The sequence below is a fragment of the Microtus ochrogaster genome, chromosome 18, assembly GCF_000317375.1.
Source record: "Microtus ochrogaster isolate Prairie Vole_2 chromosome 18, MicOch1.0, whole genome shotgun sequence".
Taxonomy (NCBI): Eukaryota; Metazoa; Chordata; class Mammalia; order Rodentia; family Cricetidae; genus Microtus; species Microtus ochrogaster.
This window is the reverse complement of record NC_022020.1, coordinates 47,302,631-47,325,814: the sequence shown is the minus strand read 5'-3', so window position 1 is coordinate 47,325,814 and position 23,184 is coordinate 47,302,631. Positions and strand designations below refer to the sequence as shown.

General features: G+C 48.9%; 1 protein-coding gene across 5 annotated transcripts in view; it reads left to right on the top strand.

The window, feature by feature from the left end:
* Arhgef37 (Rho guanine nucleotide exchange factor 37) overlaps positions 1–19,424 on the top strand; it is a 39,698-nt gene extending 20,274 nt beyond the window's left edge. For all 5 annotated transcript variants that reach the window (XM_026783502.1, XM_026783503.1, XM_026783505.1 and 2 more), the window contains 9 exons: positions 3,001–3,200; positions 4,736–4,866; positions 5,324–5,428; positions 6,370–6,480; positions 7,980–8,309; positions 10,478–10,606; positions 13,196–13,391; positions 14,876–15,036; positions 16,570–19,424. In XM_026783502.1, the coding sequence (XP_026639303.1) occupies positions 3,001–3,200; positions 4,736–4,866; positions 5,324–5,428; positions 6,370–6,480; positions 7,980–8,309; positions 10,478–10,606; positions 13,196–13,391; positions 14,876–15,036; positions 16,570–16,779 (1,573 nt within the window). In that variant the 3' untranslated portion in view covers positions 16,780–19,424. The remainder of the gene's footprint in view (positions 1–3,000; positions 3,201–4,735; positions 4,867–5,323; positions 5,429–6,369; positions 6,481–7,979; positions 8,310–10,477; positions 10,607–13,195; positions 13,392–14,875; positions 15,037–16,569) is intronic.
* The last annotated feature ends 3,760 nt before the right edge of the window (positions 19,425–23,184 follow it).

The window sequence follows — 23,184 nt, the reverse complement described above, 5'->3', positions numbered from 1 at the left end:
AAAAAAAAAAATCTAGTATTGTATCATGTGACTGGACAGAGTCTGAGAGTTACACAAGCATTTCGGTTCTTGAACCCACAGTACATTTTGAGGCCCCGTTTAGGCTCTGAGTGTCCAGAGGGACGTGTGAGACCCCAGCTACTCTCTGTAGCACAGGTCTGTGTGCAGGGCCTCTCTGTTCCCAACTAGTTCTTTCTTTGCTTCCAACTTGTGGATCAAGACGTGAGCTCTCGGGCTGTTCCTGCTGCCCTGCCATTGTCCCACCATCATGGATTCGAACACGCTGTACTTGTGAGCCCTCAATTTGTTGTTCAGTAAGTTGCCTTGGTCTCGGTGTTTAATCACAGTAGTAGAACAGTAAGACAGTGCCTCGAGAGTCCCTGTGATTCCTGAATGTGTTCTGACGATTTCACCTTCAATGTGGCTTAGCATTCAGGGTAGCCTGCCCTTTAAGACAGAAAAGCAGACCAGGCAGGGAGCTCTGTACTGGGGAGGACCTTTTGTGGGTGGTGAGGGAAAGGAGGCTGAGCAGAGGTGGAGCAGCCCTGGAAGTCAAAGTTCTAGAAGGCTGCCTGGCATAGCAATGTTTGCAGAAGGAAAACAGCCTCTGGTTTCCTGTATCAGCTAGTCGTATTTATTTTGAATATAAAAGCAATATTTAAATAATACTCAAATACATGAAGTCCATTTTTGGTTGGCTGAGGGATTACCGTCCTCTGTTCAGTTTTCTTCTGTATAGTTACAGACAGATGGGTAGAGAAGCAGGTAGGGGATGGTGTTGTTCTTAAAGAGACTGCTGTGCTATTCTAGAGCTTTAATTTAATTTAACTGTAGCTGTGAATATTGCCTCACAGACTCTACTCACCCACTCTTTTATTGATGGATTTTACTTTTCAACCATGGAGTAGTTACATGAACAACTTACCTCTATCCTTGTTTGTCTGAGCCAAGATTTCTATAGGTAGACATTGTCTAGGCTGGGGTTGGTGGAGCAAAGGATTTGTGTGCTTCGAAAATTGCTTCACTGCCCAAGGTCTCAGCCAGTGACACACCTATGAGAGTGTAAGAAGCCCTCTTCCGTCACCCCCCCCCCCAGTCTTCTGGGCTATCATTCTGCTCTTATCATCTATATGAGAGGCGTGTGCAGTTTTCCTCCAAGTTACTTTAAGAAGGCTACAGAGTCAGATGGTGGTGGTGCATGTATTTAAATCCAGGACTCAGGGAGGCAGAGGCAGACGGATCTTTGTGAGTTCAAGGCCAGCATGTGTATACTGAGTGAGTTCCAGGACAGCCAGAGATACACAGGGAAACCTTGTTTCGAAAAACAAAAACATAACAGAGAGAGAAAGAGAGAGAGAGAGAGAGAGAGAGAGAGAGAGAGAGAGAGAGCCACAGATGTCAGCAACTTTCATCATTTTGCCCTGGCTCCTTCATGACTTTAAAAAAAAAAAGAATGCAGTTATCTCTTTAAGAGCCCCTTGGCCTCTGGTTTGTACTGTGGTGGCAGTTGTCCCTGGGAGGCAGCTGGCTCTTTCCTGTGGAATGTCAATCTAGAATGGAGTTTCCAGAATGCCTGCCCACAGTTATCTGAGCTCAGGACACCCCTGGGGAGAGCAGATGGACAGGGCAAGCATAGTCCACCCGCTGCCATCCTGGGCTCCCACCTGCCATGTCTATTCTTAGCCTCTGAGCAGTTTCTTTGCAGAACATTTGGTCAGGAGATTTTCCCTTAGGAAGGAGTTGAGGGCTCCATTATATAGGGCGGATGGCTGGTCCCTGACATCTGAGTTTTGTAGGAGGCACACTGAGACAATTAGGGGCTGGAATTCTTACACGCCTGTTGGAGCCACTCCCAAGTTGCCCTTGACCTCGGCAATCCTGATGAAACCCCAGATATCCAGCGTTAGGAGTCTGATGGTCACCTGGGCATCAAAACCATTCCTCACAGTGCTTTTTAAAAACCATTCTTTTTAAAAATAAAAATTCCAAACTGCAGAAAATGAGGATGACATGATGGATAGTCTCATACCTACTACTTTAAATGAGAAAGGGTTAATATATAAATATCCTACCTATTTTTATGTTAAACTATTTAAAGGAAGCTATGAGTGTTCCCCATATAGTCTAAAAATTATGTTCCCATGGTTTTTCAAAACATTTTTTCAGATTACAAATTTCACACTTATTTGTTTAGCGTGAAAGCATCTCTCTCTCTCTCTCTCTCTCTCTCTCTCTCTCTCTCTCTCTGTGTGTGTGTGTGTGTGTGTGTGTCTGTATGTGTGTGTGCAGGTCAGAAGACAACTTGTGGGAATCAATTCTCTCTTCCATCATGTGAGTTTTGGAGGTTTACTCAGGTCCTCTGGCTTGGTGGTTAATCCCTGTACCTGCTGAGCCATCCCTCTGGTTCTCCAATGTCTTAAAAGCAACGACCTATTTTGCTAAGTAAAATATGAACTGGATGACCTCTGAGAGTTGATCTTGGGACATTATCTGAGTAGAGATATGAAGTCACAGTTGAGGGCAGTGGAACATGTGAGTTTGGAGCCCTGGGGAGAAGAGAGAGATGGAAATGGGGGCTTGGGGTACATTAAAAGCTATTGGAGGTCACCAAGGGAGCATATGGAGGAAAGGGGTCTCCAGAATGCTCTAGCATCTGGCAGAAAGAGTAGCTTATGGAATGAGAAGACACTGGACGCAGGGTCTCTGGGTCCTGCTGAGTAACCCCTGCTGAGGAAGAGGATGCGGTCAGCACGTTTGCTGCTGAGAGGGTGCACGGGGCTGACAGAGCACTTGGGTTTTGAACAGACCGGGAATCAAAGCCCAGGAAGGTCTCTGCCTGCCTGATATCTAGACACTATGAGATACAGAAAGGCCCACAGGGAGAGAGTGGACTTCCTGTTATCACATTGAGCTAAGCGACAGAGCTGGGCCACTACCGCAAGCCCCCCCAGTCCCCTAAAGGATGGTCTTTACCTGCCTAATAGCAACCTTCTCCCTCAGGCCTCAAGCTGGACCTTCGGGTCTCAGTTTCTTACTTGTAATTCCTCTGCAGAGGATTACCAAGTACCCCCTCCTGCTGCAGAAAATCCTGGAGAACACTCCCACAGATGCCCGTGCCCACCCTGTCCTTCAGAGAGCTGCCTCTGCCCTCCAGGACGTCAACAGCAATATCAATGAGTATAAGATGCGCAAGGAAGTGGGTAAGGACTTGCGCTTCGGGGTACATCAAGGGCAGCATTTTTAGTTCCAAAACTCATCCTGAGACTCCTTCATGCTTGTCTAATAAGTTCAAGGCCCTGGGTTCAAGTCCTGTCACCACTGGGAGGTAAGGTGGTGTGTGTGAATGTGTGGGGTGCATCCTCCGTTTCCGTTGCTGCAGTAGATAGATTTGCAAACTGAAGCAGCATCCATGTATCCAGAAACTCAGCTGCCCACTGAGGGTACGATACTGGAAATTTAGCTCATGTTTACTCTTTAAAAAGTATTCATTTTTATTTTGTGTGTGGGGGGGCGTTTTGTCTACATGTGTATCTGTGCACCACAGACTTGCCTTGGAGGCCTGAGGCAGCTGTTGGGTCCTCTGTAGGTACCAAACCTAGGTACTCTGGAAGAACAGCCAGTGCTCTTTTTTTTTTCTCTCCAACCCTCATGTTTACTTTTAAAATAATTACCTCAAATTCACAAATATCTGTGGGGCAGAGTGTGATACCTCCGTGCACATTACGGTGTGCAATGATCAGATGGAATGGTGGTCAGTATGGATTTTGTTTGTTTGTTTCGTTTGGGTTTTTTTTTTTTCTCTTGTTTCTCTGTTTAACCTTGGCTGTCCTAGAAACCACCCTGTAGACCAGGCTGATCTCAAACACAGAGGTCTGCCTGCCTTTGCCTCCCAAGTGCTGGGATTAAAGGCATGTGCCACTACCACCAAGTTAAGTATATGTTTTTGTTTTGTTTTTTGTATTTTTGAGACAGGGTTTCTCTGTAGCTTTGGAGCCTGTCCTGGAACTTGCACTGTGGACCAGGCTGGTCTCGAACTCACAGAGATCTGCTTGTCTCTGCCTCCTGAGTGTTGGGATTAAAAAAGTGCGCTACCACCACCTGGCTGTGTGTGTGTGTGTGTGTGTGTGTGTGTGTGTGTGTGTGTGTATGCATACATACATATACACATACATACATACATACATACATACATACATACATATACATACACACACACACACAAACTGAGGTCAGTCCAGTTAGTTCCACTTGTGGGGTAAACAGTGTGTACAGTTTGCTTGTTGCCACTGGACCTTAGGAAACAGAGTTAGGTTTCAAAAAGACCTGGGGTCTTCAGGCTTCCTCCCATGCTGGAGAGGGCAGAGGTGCCCAGTGAGGAGAGGATTTGGTTGACCTTAATAAAACTGTCTGGGGAACCCAGGAAAGTGTCCCTTTACACCTGCTGTCTTAGGTGATCCTCTCAGTAATCCTGCAAGATGGGAGTCCTCATCTTACAGGAAAGGAAACTGGGGCCCCAAGGAGAGGTGACTTGTTAAAGTACAGCAGGCGGAACACTCTTCACCCAGGACTCATTCCTGGGACAAAGAGGACCCGAGTACTGGATTTCCCAGCATTTACCATTCTGCTGGATGTAACTTGGTGGAGCAGAGTTTCAAGTCCAGGAGGATGTGATGATATTTGCTTCCTGGGTCAACCTCAGTCACCCACAATGTCCTTTTCTTTGGTGTCACCACAGCTTTAAAGTATACCAAGGTAGAGCAACTGAGCCTTCGGGAGCGGCTGGCCCGCATCAACACTCATACTCTTTCCAAGAAGACCACCAGGCTGAGCCAGCTGCTGAAGCAGGAGGCGGGGCTGGTACCCAGGGTGAGTGCGTGCTGGTGGAAGAAGATACAGGGACGAACGCAGGGTGAGGTACCTTTGGACAGCGAGGTGGCTGAAGCTGCGAGTGAGGGACCACAAAGAGGCACACCACTTGATTCACCAGTATTGGGGGCCTCTTTGCTTATAGGAGAGCTAGGCTCTTCTGGGCTTGGGTAGAGCGCCAGTCTGAACAGTTCCTCGTAGCTGCTCAGGCTGAGTGCGTACTTCTTCCACAGCGGCAGCGGTGAAACCGCAAGGCTAAGTAGGCATCCTTGTCTCATTTTCACACAAAGAAGCAGAGGCTCCCAGAGGATGCAATGTCTGCCCACAGCCACACAGCTAGGAAGCAAGTGAGCTCTGTGACCAGGTTGTCCCTCCTGAGTTCCCGAGGTAGGGAAAACAGCTGCACACTGCCCCCGTGTGGATCTTCTGACCCTCACATGGATGGCTTTCCTTACAGACAGAGGACAAGGAATTCGATGACTTGGAGGAGAGATTCCAGTGGGTGTCTCTGTGTGTGACGGAGCTGAAGAGCAATGTGAGTGCTTACATGGATAATCTGGAGGTGAGAACCCTGCGGAGTTCGAAGGTCAGACCCACAAGCTGTAGAGGTACCAACTGCAGGGACTCTGGTGTGAGGTGTCAGCCAGGAGGGCTGGCGAGCACACTGTGACCCATAGCCACAAAACTGGGGGCTAAAGACAGCTTCTCTCACCCCACTGGAGTTCTCATGGGTAAGGGTCAAAGATATCCTGCAGCTGGAATTACAGGTGGTTGTGAGCTGCCACGTGGGTGCGGGGAAGCGAACCTAGGGCCTCTGCAAGAGCCGCAGGTGCTCTTAATCACTGAACCATCTTTCCAGCCCCTGGCATCTATCTCTTTCTTTTCTTTCTTTCTTTCTCTTTCTTTCTTTCTTTCTTTCTTTCTTTCTTTCTTTCTTTCTTTCTTTCTTTTCTTTCTTTCTCTTTCTCCCTCCCTCTCTCTTTTAAAAAGATTTAATTATTTAATTAGTTATTATGCATACAGTGTTCTGTCTGCATGTACACTTGCAGGCCAGAAGAGGGCGTGAGATCTCATTACAGATGGTTGTGAGCCACCATTTGGTTGCTGGGACTTGAACTCGGGACCTCTGGAAGAACAGCCTCTTACCACTGAGCCATCTCTTCAACCCCAGCCTTTTCTTTTTTAATGCCTTGATTTGAATAGGAGCAGTACATTGTCTTACAGAAAAACATTAATAGAATCTGTAGAACATGGACCTGGCAAAGAATCACCCAGGGGACACACAGATAGGTGTGATGTTCGTGGGTCCCAAAGGAGGGAGGAGATGCAGACTCCCGCTTGGCAAGGCCCTTCTAATCCTCTAGGGTGGGCAGGAACAGAGTGATGTAGGTGCGTGGTTGTTATGTAGAGGGCCTGAAAAACTGCCTGGGAGGTCTGCTGAATTGGGGGTTAGGAGTAAGACGGCCATGGTGGGACCTAACCACCTGTCTTCGTTGGTCCTAGGCTTTCCTCTGCTTCCGGCCACACGAATGGAGTCTGGACATTCCCGGGGGTCCTGCCGAACAGTACTGCGGTCTGGCGAGGGACCTTCAGCTCGAGGCCTTCCTGCAGTTTGTGAGTGGGATTTCTATCCCCCCCCCGCCCCCATCCCACTCCTTTGATAGGCAGGTGGTGGCTCCGACAAGAGTAATATTTAGAAGTCAGGCACTTATACAATTGTCATATCCAGTAGGGAAGGGAGTGCTATTCCTGCACTTACTGATAAAAATAGCCCAACCGATGTGCAGTGAGCCGCACCCTGTACCAGGCGCCGTGCCCACCTTTTCCATTCTTGACCTCATTTACCCCTCGACATGTGCTTTGGGGTGAGACACTATTAATAGCCCCATTCTGGCTAATGGGAGCTCAGGCCCAGAGAGCGCCATCTTCTGGGTCATTTACACAGATGAGGTCTGAGTTAGAAAGTAGCATTCTGCGCAAAACCTGTTTCAAGCAAGCACTTTACATAATAATAACTCTGAGAAGTGCCAGGAATTGAGAACCTCTCCTGGGCTGCACTCTGTGTACACTACATACCATCTGCATTATCGAACCATAAGCCAAGACTCGGCGAGGTTAGAGCAAGGCTTCTGAAGCTTTTCCACATCAACACCATTACCTGAGGAACTTTTATGTGACCTGGATATATAGGTATATGTAACGGATACCCGTTATAATTTACTGATAATAAATTGTAAGGAAGTTTATTTTAAAACAATTCTTTGGTATGCATATAATTTGAGTACTTGTTATAAGTAAAGTCTGTGCTCTAATGAGATGATATGCTGTTTATTTTTAAATAAGGGTTATATCTTGGCCTAATACTTGATATGGATATAAGATCTCAAGACACAGAACATCTTCAAAGAGTCTCAAAGTTGATGAAAATTTTGATTTTATAATCATCAATGCTGAGACCGTCACTTCACATAAAACACATTTCAGAATTTTGGGTTATCATATATTCAGAAAACTTTTGTTGTTGGGGTTTCTGTCCTGCCCGGTTTCTGCAATCGTTAAGTCCCAAAGAAATCACACATAGATCTACATTAGTTATAAACTAATTGACCTAGTAGCTCAGACTTCTTATTAATTCTTATATTAGCCCATTATTCTTGTCTATGTTGGCCATGTGGCTCGGTACCTTATTGGTGGGGCAGTCACATCTTGCTTCTTCTGTGGCTGGGACAGGACTACGGGCCAAGCTTTCCTCTTCCCAGAATTCTCCTGTTCTCAATGACCTGCCTCTACTTCCTGTCTGTTTGTCCTGCCTGTACTTCCTGCCTGGCTACTGGCCAGTCAGCGTTTATTTAAAATATAATTGACGGGAATACAGACCATTGTACCACCCCAGACTTTTACTGTTGCCAAATGTTTTTCAACATCCATTTTCATTCCCAACCCCATGTGGATTGTGCCCCACAGTTTAGGCAGGCAGAGATTAGGATACGTTACAAATTAGAAGTTGTCAGTGGAGGGGGCCTGGAACCCCAGCTCCCTGCCCCCAGCATCCCTCCAAGCCCTTACCCTTTGCTACCTCCTAACTCATCTCTCAAGTTCTCCTCTCCCTGCAGAAGCAGCGGCTGAAAGGCCTAGTATGGGACCCACTCTGTAGCCTGGCCAGAGCCCTGGTTGGCCCTCAGAACTTGATCAAGAAGCGTCTGGACAAACTCTTGGACTTCGAGCGAGTGGAAGAGAAACTGCTAGATGTGGGCAGTGTGACCTATGAGGAGGAGGCGGCCCGGCACACGTACCAGGCGCTCAACTCCATGCTAGTGGCCGAGCTCCCACGGTTTAACCAGCTAGTCACACAGTGGCTGGGCCAGATCCTGTGCACATTTGTGGTCCTGCAGAAGGACCTTGCCGACCAGGTCCTGCGAAGGGCAGAGAGCAGCATGGCCCTGGTAAGGCTGCTGGGACTACAGCTGCGGTAGAGCACAGTCAGGCAAGGCCCTAGCTGTTGTCAGGGCAGAAATGGAGATAAATAGGCCACTGGGACCTCGGACCTAGTGGGGATCCTCGAGATGTCTCTCAAGCCTTTTCTCCCTCCTTCAGTTAGTGGAGACAGAGGCCAGGCTGAACTCTAGGCCACCTTAGGTCATCCTGGGACTCAGGAACAAGGGAGGTTTTTCTGGGAAAACAGTAGCAGATCCATCCCTGAAGGAGATGATGAGATGGTGGCAGAGATAGGAGTCTCTTCTATCTGGTCAGGAGTAGATGTGTCCAGCTGGGTCTCCCCCTGGTACTGCTAGCAGTCATTTCCTGGTGAGCACTTGTCTGCCTGCTTGGCCCCCTTTCCAGGCTGTGTCTCCCTCAGTCCTCAGGGCAATCCTGTACATTATGTGGTCCTTTCATGTTCGAGAAGCCAAGGCCCAGAGAGGGAAAGCGGCTCGTGCACAGATGCACAGTGGACAGTAGGTTTTGATCCCTGACTGTGCAGTGATAGAACTCTGAACACAGGGCTCAAGAGTCTTTCAGAAGGATCTATCCACTGAAGGCAGGAATAGATCTTAAAGAGCGCTACGCAAGCCACCACCACGAGCTGGCCTGGGAGGGAATTGGCGGCAGTTTCGCATCTTACCCTGGAATGTCTGTGTCAGAGTTGAATGGCTCATGAATCAAGCGTTGGGAGCCATTTCTATGCCTTGCCTTCTGTGTTTCCCTGTCAGCTGACTCCCCACCCCTGACTCTCCCTCGTCTCTGCTTCCTATCTCCTGACCTCTCCACTCCAGCCAACTCTTCAATCCAGGGCCCCGTGTCCCTCCTTCCAATACACTGCCTGAGTGCCACCGTGTCTCTTTCTACAAGCTCTTCTTCAACTGGAAATCCCGCCTCAACTGTCCCCCAGGCCTCTCTCAGTGTCTGCCATTCAGTGACAGATGAACCAGTTTTTCAGGAAGCATTCAGAATTCGTGCTGCCCTGGAGGAGTGGGAGCTTTCTCGTCCTTACCCTCACCAGCAGAACTTAAGTCACGTTGCTGCTCAGTGCTTAGCAGAGCCTGCCTTCTGCTGGAGCAGTGGGGATCCACGTTTCTCTCAGTTGGGGGCTGGGGGGCAAGGATATGAGTGGTTCCTCTTCTGCCCTCATCAGTATTTTGTACAGGGCTCTGCCTCAGGCCCAGTGTGAAAAGAATGAATTTGATTGGCTAATTCTTTGACTGTCTTCCAATCTCTCCCTTTCCTACCAGTCTGCAGGTTGGGTGGGCAGGGGTAGGAATGCCAGTCTAGGGAGGTTTATAGCCATAGGAAGTGTGTGTATGGCAGGGGTGGGGAAGGGGGTAAGCAGTTGGGGTGTCTCCTGATTGGTCTGTGCTATGGATGGCCAGGGCTTACCTAGGATTGCTGCCAATCTTCCCTTGAATGTATCCAATGGGTCATTCACCTAACCTCACTCCTGCAGTGCAGAGCAAAAACTGTCTTCTCTCTGCAGCCCAGGAGAAAAGCCCTGTGTCCATCACAAATAAAAGTGGAGAGTCTGGCAATAACCCAGAGGGCTGGACACATCTCTTGGCTGTGGGGTCTCACTCACTCTAGAGCTGTCTGATGAGAAGGCGGGAGAGCCTTAGCCTTAACAGGGTTGGCACCTCACGGGAGAGCTCAGAACACCCTGGGTTATAAGCAATATAAGCCATACTAAAGTAGGTGGGGTAGAGAGAACAGAATGACCTCACCCCAGGAGGGGTCAGGGCTCGAGCACACTCACTTATAGACCTGCACTGTTGGGACACTGACTTTCTCCCCATCTCCTGCCTGTTTGCTTTCCTGGATGGGCTGGTTTTCAGGCAGGCTTTGTTTCTGTGTGGTGGCGGGCAGAGAAGGCCGAAGCCTGTACCTTTACTCCTCGGAATCCAAGGGAAGGGGAACGGCCGTGTTCTAAGCCTTCGCACACCACATCTGACAGAAGGGCCTGGCCTAAGTCCCTTGTTCTCCCTTGATCGAAGCACAGCAGCTTAGGGGACAGGACAGTGGGCAGACAAAAAGAGCAACCAGATGTCTGGGACTAGAGGGTGGGTGCACAGACACCCCTGGGCCCCTTCTGCAGAGGCTCTGCTGACAGCATCTTCCCACCCAGCTGCCTCATTACCACGTTTCGGAGCCGGACTTCCGGAAGCTGCTGGAGGACACACTAGGCCAGAACAGCAGCCAGCTCTGCTTCGTTAAAGAGAGCTTTGAGAAGGTGCTGCCACCCCCCACCACTCAGGTAAGTGTCTTTCCTTCCCTGAAGTCAGCAGTTCTCCTGCAGTGGGGTGAGCTTCGTTCACGCCTTTCTCTTATTTCTTTCCCGTTACTCATGGAAATATTTCTTCTTGTTGTCTCTCTTTCTGTGGGGGAAAAAAAACCAAACCAAACCCATATCTCAACACACACACACACACACACGCACGCACGCACGCATGCACACACACAGGCACACACACACACAGGCATACACACAGGCACACACACACAGGCACACACACACAGGCACACATACACACAGGCACAGACACACACAGGCACACACACACAGGCGCACACACACAGGCGCGCACACGCAGGCACACACACGCAGGCACGCACACGCAGGCACGCACACACAGGCAGGCACACACACGCAGGCACACACACACAGGCACACACACACAGGCACACACACAGGCACACACACACACAGGCACACACACACAGCCACACACACACACAGGCACACACACAGGCTATCTCCTAATCCACTTGAACAGCATACCTAGGCAGCCTGTGTTATTGTATTTTATTTTACTTTCTATTGATTTTTTCTTTGTTTAGATAGATTTTCACATACCTCAAGCTGGCCTTGAACTTGTTACATAGCTAGGACTTAGTTTGAGGCAGCTGTGAAAAGAGAGGGCTCCAGGAACCTGGTGACATCTGGATTTGAGAAAACTGAAAGTGCCTTGAGTCACACATGAGATGTGAAATCTCAAGCCAGCACGTGACTTCTCTGAAGGGACCAGAGGTTCCGGGGATGCAGAGAAGCAAGTGGGGCAGGTAAAGGCGGTCTCCATGACTGTCAGAGGGCAGAGGGCAGCCACTTGGGGGAGGCTACCTCCTGGGACCCTCTGTTCCACCCTCAAGCTTTAGTAAGTTCTCACAAGGAGGCCATGGACTCTGCAACTGGGGGAAAGGGAGGAGACAGAAAATGCCCATTGGGAACCTCCTTTCTCTTTCTCCTTAAAATCTTTCTTGTTGGAGAAGCAATCTATTCTTACCACAGAAAACAGCTGTAAGTCACGTGAAAACAAAGCAAAAAGAAGTGATCCTCTGCGCAGCAGTTTGTGGGGAGGGATACTCCCTCCCACCCTCCCTCCCCGCACGCAGCACAGATCTCTGAGTTCTTCCCTGTTCTGGCTGCAGGCATAAAAGCCAGCAGAAGTAGGGTGGCTCTGGACAGGGGCAGTCCTGGCGGTCTTTGTGTACCTTCTCTGGGGACTCCCAGGTGCTGCTCTCCTCTGAACTGGTTGAGACTGGATGGATTTGAGAAAGAAGGCACAGGGTCTTGCGTCCCTGGTTTTGTGATTTGTAATGACTTTTTTTCCCCCTGACTTTTGAGACAGAGCTTACTGTGTAGCCAAGGCTGGCCCTGAACTCAGAACCGCCTTCTTCTGCCGCCCAGGTGCTGGGATCAAAGGTGTACATTCTGGTTCTTAATGCTGACTCCGCATCAACGCCAGGGCCGGGTTCTATACCCAGACGTCCCTGACAGACATGGATGTCTACCTGCCCTTTACCCAACATCTCCCTAGTCCAAACTAACTACATGCAGTGCCGAGAGTACACGCAGGCATATACACACAGTGTAAGCAGAGAATATGGTAATATATTTGCGCATTTGGCTTCCCCTTGGTTTTACGAAAGGGGATATAATCATATTTGAACCCCTTCTTGGTAAAACTTTTGCTGAAAATAGTGAATGGAAAAACAACGGAAATGCCAGGCAGTTTGGGAAGGAACTGAGATCCTAACTCTCTCTCTCTAGCAAGATGGTAATTTCTGTCTGAGTGAAACTCTACTCTATGTTTTACTTATTTATTTATTTATTTATTTATTTATTTATTTATTTATTTATTTATTTATTATATATACAGTGCTCTGCCTGTATATATACTGGCAGGCCAGAAGAGGGCACCAGATCTCACTGTAGATGGCTGTGAGCCACCATGTGGTTGCTGGGAATTGAACTCAGGACCTCTGGAAGAACAGGCAGTGCTCTTAACCCCTGAGCCATCTCTCCAGTGCCCCCTGCTATATGTATTTGCTGCACCAGTGCATCGTGTCCTTGCTGTACAAACCGTGCTCTGGTGCCTTCTACCTAGTAGGTGCCCGACACTTTGTGGAGTGGAAACACTCTGAGTCACAGCTAGCTGTCCTTCATCCATGGTGTGCCAGGGGCTAGTGTGGTCCTGTATTGGCCTCTGAAGAAGCCAGATGACTAAGGCCCTGATGTACCATGAAGCCCACAACCTGGTATGGTTCAAAGACCTGGATAAGGCATTTCCTGTGGGATGACTAGCTGGGGGTTATGCACAGAATTTGGGGCCCAGTCTACCAGTTCTATAACTGACAGATATCCACACTTGAATTAATCGAAAGTTTCTCCTAAAATGCCATTGGAAGCTGAGAGCCAGCCATGTAGTAGAGGGTATGGTTGTCCCCATCAGAATGGACCCTTCAGTGATAGGTAGGAACGAACAAGATTCTCAGCTCTCAACTCATGTTGGCACCAGCCTTGACATTTATCACAAGCTCCTGTGTCTGTTCTCTGCTCTCTCAGCCACTCCTCCCAGGCTCTGAATACCAGCTTCAGGCTCTCCTGACCCGATACGGCCCCGGGAAGCTATACCAGGTGACAAGTGACATCAATGGGACTGGGACTCTGGACTTGACTCTGCCACGGGGCCAAATTGTGGCCCTTCTACAAAACAAGGATACCAAAGGCAACAGCAGTCGCTGGCTGGTGGACACAGGGGGTATGTGGACCTCTAAGCTCTTCATCCCCTTTTGGGAGAGCCAGCTGCCAAGAGCTGATAGGGAGGCATGGATGCTCTTGTGTGCCAATCTGGCTGTGCAAATTCAGGAGACAGGAGGCCAGAGGCAGATGCAGTGGCTCAATCTGCTTACAGTGACTCAGTGGTACATGAACTGTTGATAAGACTCAGGCTAACTTCCCCATCCAGTTCCTGGGTGCTGTACAAGCAAGACTAGCCTTCGAGAACTTACATGCTATTGGGTGAAACGATGTGTGGAAGGAACTTCAATAGTACCTTGAAAAATACAGATGAGTGATGAGAAGGGATGATTGGATTCCAGCCGCACTCTCAGAATCTGATTTAGGCCCGGGACAGTAAGATCTCCACTGGTTGTGGCCTTGGGATGTGCTGCTAAGGTCTGGGGTTCATGCGTAACTGGGATGAAGGGAAGCTCTAGTGTGAGCCCAGGCTGACAACATAGCCCAGCAGCGTCTTTTAAACGCGAGGGTTACACAGGATTCTTGTTGGAGACCAACAGGCAGTTGTTTCGCTGTTCTACAGTGAAAGAATAGCTACTTAAGCACTTTTATGTGTATTATAAAAAATGCAGCTAGTTCACGAGCTCATGATGGTATTGATATTACTCCATGGCATAAGGCCAAGCTTTAGAAAGCAAGCCAGTTTTTAAAAATTGAGTGGAGCAATGTATGTTGGTGCATACCTATAATCCCAGCATTTGGGAGGCAGAAGCAGGAGAATGACCACAAGTTCAAGGCCAGCCTGACTGTCTAGAGAGATCTAGGGACCATAGAGTGAGACCTTGTCTAAAATAATGATAATAAATTTAAGAAATAAATAAAATAGAAAGTGGCACGGTTGAAAAACACATCTGTGGGGATATAATATAAGGACATTAGAGGAAGGTTCCGGGGTTTTCCTGCCTGGGTGATCTCAGGGAGGCTGAGCTCAGTTACATAAGCAGAGGTAGTGTCAGTGACACAGACTGACCTCAGATTGGTGCGGAGACTGTAACTTTACCTGGGAAGCAGGAAGTGATGGATGTTCACGATGACAGCAGCTGGGCAGCACAAGGGTAGGTGCTGGCCAGAAGGAGCCCAGAAGGACAGCATCACCAGTAGAAGGCTGCCCTGGTCCTGAGAGCTGGGGAAGCAGCCTTACTCTGGGTGGCCACTAGAGGGACGCGAGCAGTAGTGCCACCAATGGGAAACAGTTGTCATGCCAGCCCAAATGAACATCTGCCAGATGTTTCAGTGGAAAGCCTCTGTTCCTGGAGGGGTGAGCCAGCAGCAGATAGGAGCAGTGAATACAGGTGGGGCGGTGGGGGGAGATCTCAGGGTTCCCGGATGATCTTGTATCGTCCCTTTAATGCTGGGAAGCCAGGCACTTGTATTTGCTGGCTTTCCTCACCATTGAAAGGCTAGGAAGCTGACTGGCAGCCACTGAACCTTCTCCATGTTTCCTAGGACACCGGGGATATGTGCCTGCTGGAAAGGTCCAGCTGTACCACCATATCATCCCCAGTGAGAAGGAGCTCAGAGGCCAGACAGTCACACATGAAGACTACTGGCTTCCAACTCCAGAGCCCACCCAACCCTCTGTCCCCACTGTCCCAACCGTGACCCAGGTGAGTCTGGGAGAGGGCTGAAGGCTTGCCACCCCTCATCTGTTTACACTAGGGCTTGGATCTTTCCTCTACAATTAAAGGGTCTGCTCCTGGTGAGGTCAGGCTGTAAGCAGTGATGAGTTCTTATCCTGGCCAGGGGTGGGACCCAGACGGAGGGACTTCCCATGAGAACACCAGGGAGTTAATCCATCACCCCCACCAGCAGGGCAAACAGGAGGCCCCCATTCACTCAGATTTGCCAGGTGCCTTACTAAATGTAAGCCGGACAAGCTTACAACCTGGAGGAAATGGTGATTAGATTAGCAGTGTGAGTGTGTGAGTAGATGCAAGATTCCCTGCTGTGCTAAGGTCCAGAGTTCCAGGAATAGAGAGTTAGCAAAAAATATGCTAACTCATATTTTAAATTACCCATCTCCATTATCTGTGTATTTCCATGAGGCTGTGGCTTACCCGGTAAAGTTTTGGCGTCTGTCTCTGGAACTACATGGCTTCTCTTGACTCCTCCTCCTTTCTCCCAGCATTCAGTTTAGTTCCCCCCTTCCATCACCTAGCTCTGCTCTACCCTATCACAAGCTCAAAACAGCTTCTTTATTAACCAATGGTATTCACAGAATACAGAAGGAAATCCCACATCCTAAAGGGTAGGATGTTGTTATTGACACTTGTAGATGATCGCAATGAGGCATAGGGAAGTTAGACAGTAGTTTGATTAATGCTCCCCTCCCCCATTTTTTCCTTTGAGACAGTGTTTCTCTGGCTGACCTGGAACTCACTCTGTAGACCAGGCTGGCCTTGAACTCACAAAGATCCACCTGGTCTGCCTCCCTGAGTGTTGGGATTAAAGATGTGTGCCACCATCACCCTTATTGTTTTCTCAGGTTCAATTTTTTTCCCCTAAATAGGAGCCATGTCTCCCAAATCTCACTATTCCAGATTAAAAACTGGGCTGGACAGATAAACCAGCTCCCTAGATCTGGGAAGGGAGAGGCTGTGAGGCTACCCACAAATGTGGCTGTAGGGGGTTCAAGTACACCTGTTCTACCGGGTGGTGGTGGTACATACTTTTAGTCTGAGCACTTGGGAGGTAGAAGCTAGAAGCCGGCAGATCTATGAGAGTTCAAGGCCAGCCTAGTTTACAAAGTAAGTTCCAGGACAGCCAGGGCTGTTACACATAGAAACCCTATCTCAAAAAAAAAAAAAAAAGCCCCTGTTCTGAAATCAGGCAGACCTGACTGTTTAGCTATGTGATTGTCATAATTGTGAGTTCCTGACTTTTCTAAGTCTCAATTTCTGGGGGAAAAAATGGGGCCACTACAGGGATGGCATTGTCAAAAAACCAAAGCCTAGAAAACTGTTAGAACAATGTTAGAAATTACTAGCCACAGTGCTAGCGGGTATAGCATCTTCGGGGCTAAGAACGTGCTTGGGAAGTGATGTATGGCCAGCAATAGAGGTGTGTGTGTGCAAGGATGACACCCTTGATGGACTGAGTTCAGCATCCTGACCATTTCTGTGTCGTCCTGTGTGTTTCAGGTGGTGGCAGCGTACCCTTTTGTGGCCAGGAGCTCCCACGAACTGAGTCTTCAGGCAGGCCAGCCTGTAACCATCCTAGAAGCCCAGGACAAGAAGGGGAACCCAGAATGGAGCCTGGTGGAAGCGAATGGACAGAGGGGATACGTGCCTTCCAACTTCCTGGCCAGGACCCCGGGCCCAGCTCCCTGGGGCTGGAGCCTGCCCTCTTAGCCCACCCTCTTTGGAGCCCCCATTTCTAAGGAAAGGGAAAGGCTTTAAGGCTGGGTGACCTAGCAGGCTTGATGCGAAGCAAATGGGGTGGGAGAGGAGCGAAGGGCATTCAGAAGGCAGGAGGAAGTGGTGCCGAGGCCTTACAGAATGCCTGGTGTGGGTGGCCACGTGGGCGGTCCCGGCATTGTCACTCATCTGCACAAAGAAGCCACCTCCATGCTAGGACTTAGCTAGGACTTGCCGCAGCTTGAAGCTGCTCCCACCTGTGCCTCTTGCCTCTTTCATGTCTGGGATGAATGTTGTCTGTGTACCAGGTAGCCACAGGTGGGGTCATCACTGGCTCAGTAGTCCACAGTGCTGCCAGAAGCCACCATTGCTCACCAGTCACCTTTACTTTCTTGTTGCCTCGAGTCGAGCTACTGCAGACAGTGAACTGTGGAGAACCCTGCTCAGGGAGAAGCCCTGGGCACAGGTGGTTCTCCACTGGCTCTGGGAATGGGTATGACCTACGCACAGTTCTGGAATGTGCCTACAAACCCAGAGGTGGTTCCAGGGAAGATGGGGATTTGAGGGTGGATTAGCAGGGTGTGTGGGGCTGATGGCAACGGTGTTTCCTATTGCTGTTTTCTTTGGACTAGGCCGCAAAGGGACTTGGCAGTCAATCACAGGGGAAGCTCTGTGAGATAGGTGACTGCTGGCTTGGCGGAGAGGAATAGCTTGGTTTCCCAGTGCTGGATTGAAGAACCAGGGAAACCCAGGTAGCCTAGGTTTGCCTCAGAGGATCTGGAAGCAGCAGAGAACCATTGTGAGGTGGATGTGGGGTCTTAGGCATAGGATACAAGCACAGTTTTCTACCAAGAAGGAAGTAAGTCACAGGGTACAGTAAGGACAAGAGACCGAGGATGCAGAGGCCCCTTGTCAACCAGGAAGTGTGACACCCGTGCAGATATGGTCAGTGGCATCAGGCTGGCCCAGTCCTTGGCTGGCCTGGGTCAGTAGAGAAGCAGTCCTGTCACCACCGCTCAGGTCTGTGCCAACAGTGCCCTCTTAAACCCATGCTCTGCTCTGAGGTCCAGTCTATATGGATTAACATTTGAGACATGCCCTGTTAGGGGATGTTGTTTTCTATTAACCTCAAGGAGTGTACAAATCAACAAGGTTAGGAAATCACTAGGTGATATAATCTCATGGGACCATGATAAACGCACAGTGATTGTCTGTAGCTTATGGAAACAGAAGCCCCTTAAGAGTAGATCCTGTTCCAGGATGACAGACCTACTGGGGCAGCGTTGAGCCTAGTTACTACTGGACAATGTCCCTCAGCTGTTTTTTTAGGTCAAGAGTCATTGGAAGATCCCGAGATTGAAAAAGGTGACCCACCGTGACCTTTGTACAACTGACAAATTAGGGATCAACCCTCTTGAGCCAGAGTGTAAAACAGGTAGCTATTTCAGTGTTTTCAAGACGACATCTGTTTTACAGCTCAAGTGCCAGTTGGTTAGCTCTGGCTCCTGAAGGGCTCTTGAGAAAGACATCCCTGTCTGTGTCAGACCATCTGCAACGCGCCTCCCCTGGGCTTGTTAAAGCACGAAGCCTGTCTGACGCAAGAGCAAGACTCCCCAGTCCGTTTCCCAATCTCGGGTTCACTCCAAGATGTTCTCAGCTCACTTTCCCTTTCTGTTTCCTTCTCAGCCTCCTGGTAAAAAGAGGAAGCAGGGACAGACAGGTGGCAATGCAGGACCTGTACCTGTAGCTTCCACTCATTTTGGCTGACAGCTCACTGTATGTTGAGATTCTAGCTGGGGTTCTTAGCATGGCTGCTTGCTGCAATGACCTGGGTAGCTCTACGCTGCAGCAAACCAGGAGCCCACCCAGAGACAGCTGACGTCTTCAGGTTGGGTATGGCCATGGCCTTGGGCTTCAGGAAGGTGACCAGGTGAATCTCACAGGCGGCTGCCTTCAGGACCTCTGCCCTAGACACGCAGAGGTAAACAGAGGCAGGAAAGGGTAAGTTAGGTTGTGCCCCAGCTGGGCTTTACGCTAGTTGTCCAAGCAGGAAGCTTTAGAGGCAGTTTGGAATAGGACAGCCTGTTCTGTCAGGGCCCAGAATATGTATTTATTAAGTGCCATTAAAGGGGACCTGAACAAAATTGGATGCTCTTGTAGGCATAAGGGAGAAAAATGAAACACACTTAGGACCAAGGCTATCTCATGAAGGGGAAATAAAAACGTACTCAGTACATGCGGGTTATGGTTTCTCAGACCAGCAGTGAGATTAGAAGTCACTGGAGAGTGAGAGAAGGCATGCTGAGAAGATGGAGCGTGGCCTGGATTTTCTCCAGGGGACTCTGTGTAATGTGCCTTTTGCCCCCAATGCCTAGAGCCATCACACTGTGTCTTATTTATTTCACTCTTGGGCTGTCACGTGCACGCTCACAAAGATACTTGCCTGAGAATGGAACAGAACTCCCAGGAGCTCACACGGTATCCTTGTTCCTCAAAGTGAAGACAGAATCCGTTAACCCGTTGAGATCCAACTTAGTTTAGGATACAAGGTGATTGTGTTATCCAAGGGGAGATGAATGAATTCTTGGTTAGCGTGATGCGCATGATGGGAACGGCTGGCAATAAAGGGCTTTCTGCCGCTGGCTAGTATACCGTTCATTCACCGCTCTTGCTAGATGTGAAAATGTGTCTTGTTCATTCATGTTTTTGTGTGTTGGCTGCACACCCTTGGTGCCTCCAAGATGTGGGCATTGTTGCTGGGTATACAGCAAGACATCAGCTAGATGAACTGTGTCATTTCTGAACCCAAAGTCTGGGCAGGGAGGTAGACAAGTCAGCCCTCAGTTCTGAGTATAGGTGTCAGGAAAGGGATAGGGCAGAAGCTGGAGCCCAAGTGAGGTGCTGAGCTCTGACCTGGACTTGGTGACTGAGGAAAACTTCCTAAAGGAAGTGATATATGACCTCAGACCCAATGAACACCTGAGCTTAGGTGGTCAGGAGAGCATATGCAAAAACTAGAGGTGGCAGCAGATGGCAAAACTGAAAGACTATGGAGCCAGAATGCAGGGATGGAGGGATGTGGCAGAGGCAGTAAGAGATAAGTTAGTTGGGGCCTGGAGAGATGGCCTCAGAGGTTAAGAGCACTGATTGCTCTTCTAGAGGTCCTGAGTTCAATTCCCAGCAACCACATGGTGGCGCACAACCATCTGTAATGAAATTTGGCGCCCTCTTCTGGCATGTAGGCGAACATGCAGACGGAACACTATACATGATTAATAAGAGAGGGGCAGGTCAAGCCAGCAAGGCAGAGAGTTTCAGATTGTCTATGGGAGCCACTGAAGCAGTTAAAGGAGAGGAGTGAAATGCTCAGGGCTGCAGTTTTTGGGAAATCACCTGGCTCTGGCTAGGTGCCTGATGTGCCTATAGATGATGACACTTTACAAGGACAGAGCGTGCTACTTCGTTTCAGAACCTTGCAAGACTCTGTCATGAGCCCCAAGTTAGAGGTGTCTAATATATATCTCATAGATAAGCATCACAGAAGGTGCAGGAACACTGAAACCCCGTCTTTAGGAAATCCCCTCCTAACTGGAGGCACTAGGGTCACACAACTTTCTGGGCCTGCAGAGTTCAAGACAACATAGGACTTGCTTGGACCAGGCTTAGAGGTGCTAAGACAAGGGGGAGACTTGGGGGGCTAAGGTGGTCATGGTGGGACTCACAGGTAGAGATGGGGGTAGATTCGGGACCTTGAAGAGAAGCAAGATTAGGAAACCAAATGAGAGAGAGATCTCCAGCTAGAGGAAGCCTGCTCTTGGGAAGCCCAGCACAGACACATCAGGGCAGATGTGCACACAAACTCACGGAGACTGTGACAGCAGGCACAAGAGCTGGACAAGCTCGAGCCAGGTGCCACCCCAACCAAGAAGCCATTTGAAATTGACAGCTGTCAAGAGAGGGGAGAATCAGAGTCAAGGGGTGGTGGCACATGCCACCATGTTTGGGAGGCAGAGGTAGAGGTGAATCTCTGAGTTCGAGGCCAGCCTGGTCTAGAGAGTGATTTCTAAGACACCAGGGCTACATAGAGAAATCCGGTTGACAGAGAAAGAGGAGGAAGGAAAAATCAATTTTCTTCAAGAAAGTGACATTGGATATATCAACCATGCTCAGAAATGGTTGACCAACACAAATCAGTCTTTATGGTAGGTTGGTGTTTTGTTTTTCTTAATTTTATTTATTTATCAAGACTAAGTCTTGTCAGATAGCCCTGGCTGACCTGGGATTTTTCTGCCTGCCTCTGCCTTCCTGAGTGCTGGGGTTAAAAGTATGTGCTGTCTTTTTCGTTTGTTTTTAATTAATTTATTTATGTTTAATTTTTTCCTTTGATTTTTCAAGACAGGGTTTCTTTGTGTAGCCCTGACTCTCCTGGAACTCACTAGGCTGGCCTTGAATTCAGAGATCCACTTGCCTTTGCTTCCCACATGCTGGGATCAAAGGCATGCACCACCACCATCCAGCTTTTTTTCCCTCTCTCTTTTTTTTTTTTGAGGGGGCCCACCCAGCTTTCTCTCTCTCTCTCTCTCTTGAGGGGGGAGATTCGAAACAGGGTTTCTCTGTATAACACCCATGGCTGTCCTTTGTAGACCAGGCTGGCCCAAAACTCACAGAAATCCACCTGCCTCTGCCTCCCGAGTGCTGGGATTAAACATGTACACCCCCAGGCCTGTCTTCTCTCATTTAATTCCTAACACCACCAAGAACAGGAATTTCTGCACAGGAAAGTTAAGTTTGGGGATTATGACTAAAAAGACAGATGAGCCCGTTGCAATGGTACACAGGATCGGCACATGCTGGAGATGAAGTGGAGGTCGTGAGTTAGAAGCCGGCCTGTGCTACACTGATGGGAAGAAGGAGGCAGAGAGGGAGGGAGGCAAGAAGGAAACAGATGAGCGAGCTACAGATAAAGCTGGGTGGTAGAGTGCTTGCCTAGCATGCACAAGGCCCTAGGTTCAATCTCCAGCACTGTTTAAAAAAACAAAAGAAAATTGAGTGAATGGATTGCACAGCATCCTAGCCACCCAAGATGCTGTAGTTGTGGACCCAAGTTCTTGCATTACTCCTTGTCCGAAGTATTTGGAGCTGCTCTACCAGAAGAATCTCTAAAACAGCTCTTCCATACTAGCAACCAGGTCCCAGTGGAGAGAGCTAGGGGTCCCTAGAAAGGAGTTGCTACCTCCCAGTCATTACTTTGGGGGCCTAGTGGGGAGGCTGGGCAAGTTGGAGGCCCCCAATAAAATTCTATGGAGACTATGGCAAATGCATCTGTTGACTGTCTAGGCCCTGGACTTGGTTCTCCTCCTCTTCCTGCTCCTCCTTCTTTAGTTCTTTTGAGTCAGGGTCTCTCCATTACACAGCTCTGGCTGCCCTGGAACTCACTCTGTAGACCAGGCTGGCCTGAGACCCAGAGATCTAGAGCAAGTTCCAGGACAGCCAGTGCTACACAGAGAAACCCTGTCTCAAAAAAAATAAAACAAAAAACCAAAAGAATAACTAAAAAAGAGTTTTTTTTGGATGGGTCAGCAGTTAAGGACACTTGTTCTTGCATAGTTTGATTGCCAGCATCCACATGGTGGCTCACAACCGTCTGTGTCCAGGGAATCTGACACTCTCTCCTGATCTGAGGGCACACAAGTGGTACACATATATATGCAGACAAAACACTCATATAAAATAGATAAGTCTAAATTTTTTTTAAAAAATTAAATGAGATAATCTTTTTAAAAAAATCTTTTTTTTTTTTTAAAGACAGGGTAAGGTATTCTGGAACTAGCTCTTGTAGACCAGGCTGGCCTTGAACTCACAGAGATTCACCTGCCTCTGTCTCCCGAGTGCTGGGATTAGAGGTGTGTGCCACCACCACCTAGGCCTGAAAAAGAATTTTTAAAAAATAATTAAATGAGACAAAAAGGAAGGGTTTGAATGGTTGAATGTTGATGCTAATGGAGAAAATATGTGAATTGTGACCACCAGAGGGCAGCAGGGCCCTTCTATTAATCCATGGAGGTTTGGGGAGGCACCCTTGGGCTCAACCTGAAATGCCAATGCAGGTAGCTGGGCCAGTGAGGCAGAGAGAAAGGCTGGGGGCGGGACATTAGGGAAGAGTGGGGACTGCATTGGATTGGAGCTGCCTACCACATCTGAAGCGTTGCAGCTTCCTGGCTCCGAGTCAAAATGGCTGCTAGCTGCACCTGCGCGCCACTGGCGGCTTCAGACTGGCTGACTTCTCAGACTAAGCCAGAGGGCGGAGGTTTTGCTAGGCTTTTATTACTTTTGCTTGTTTCATTTTGTCCTAAGCCAGGCTTGCCCCTCGCTTGCAGCAATTTTCCTTCCTCAGCCTCT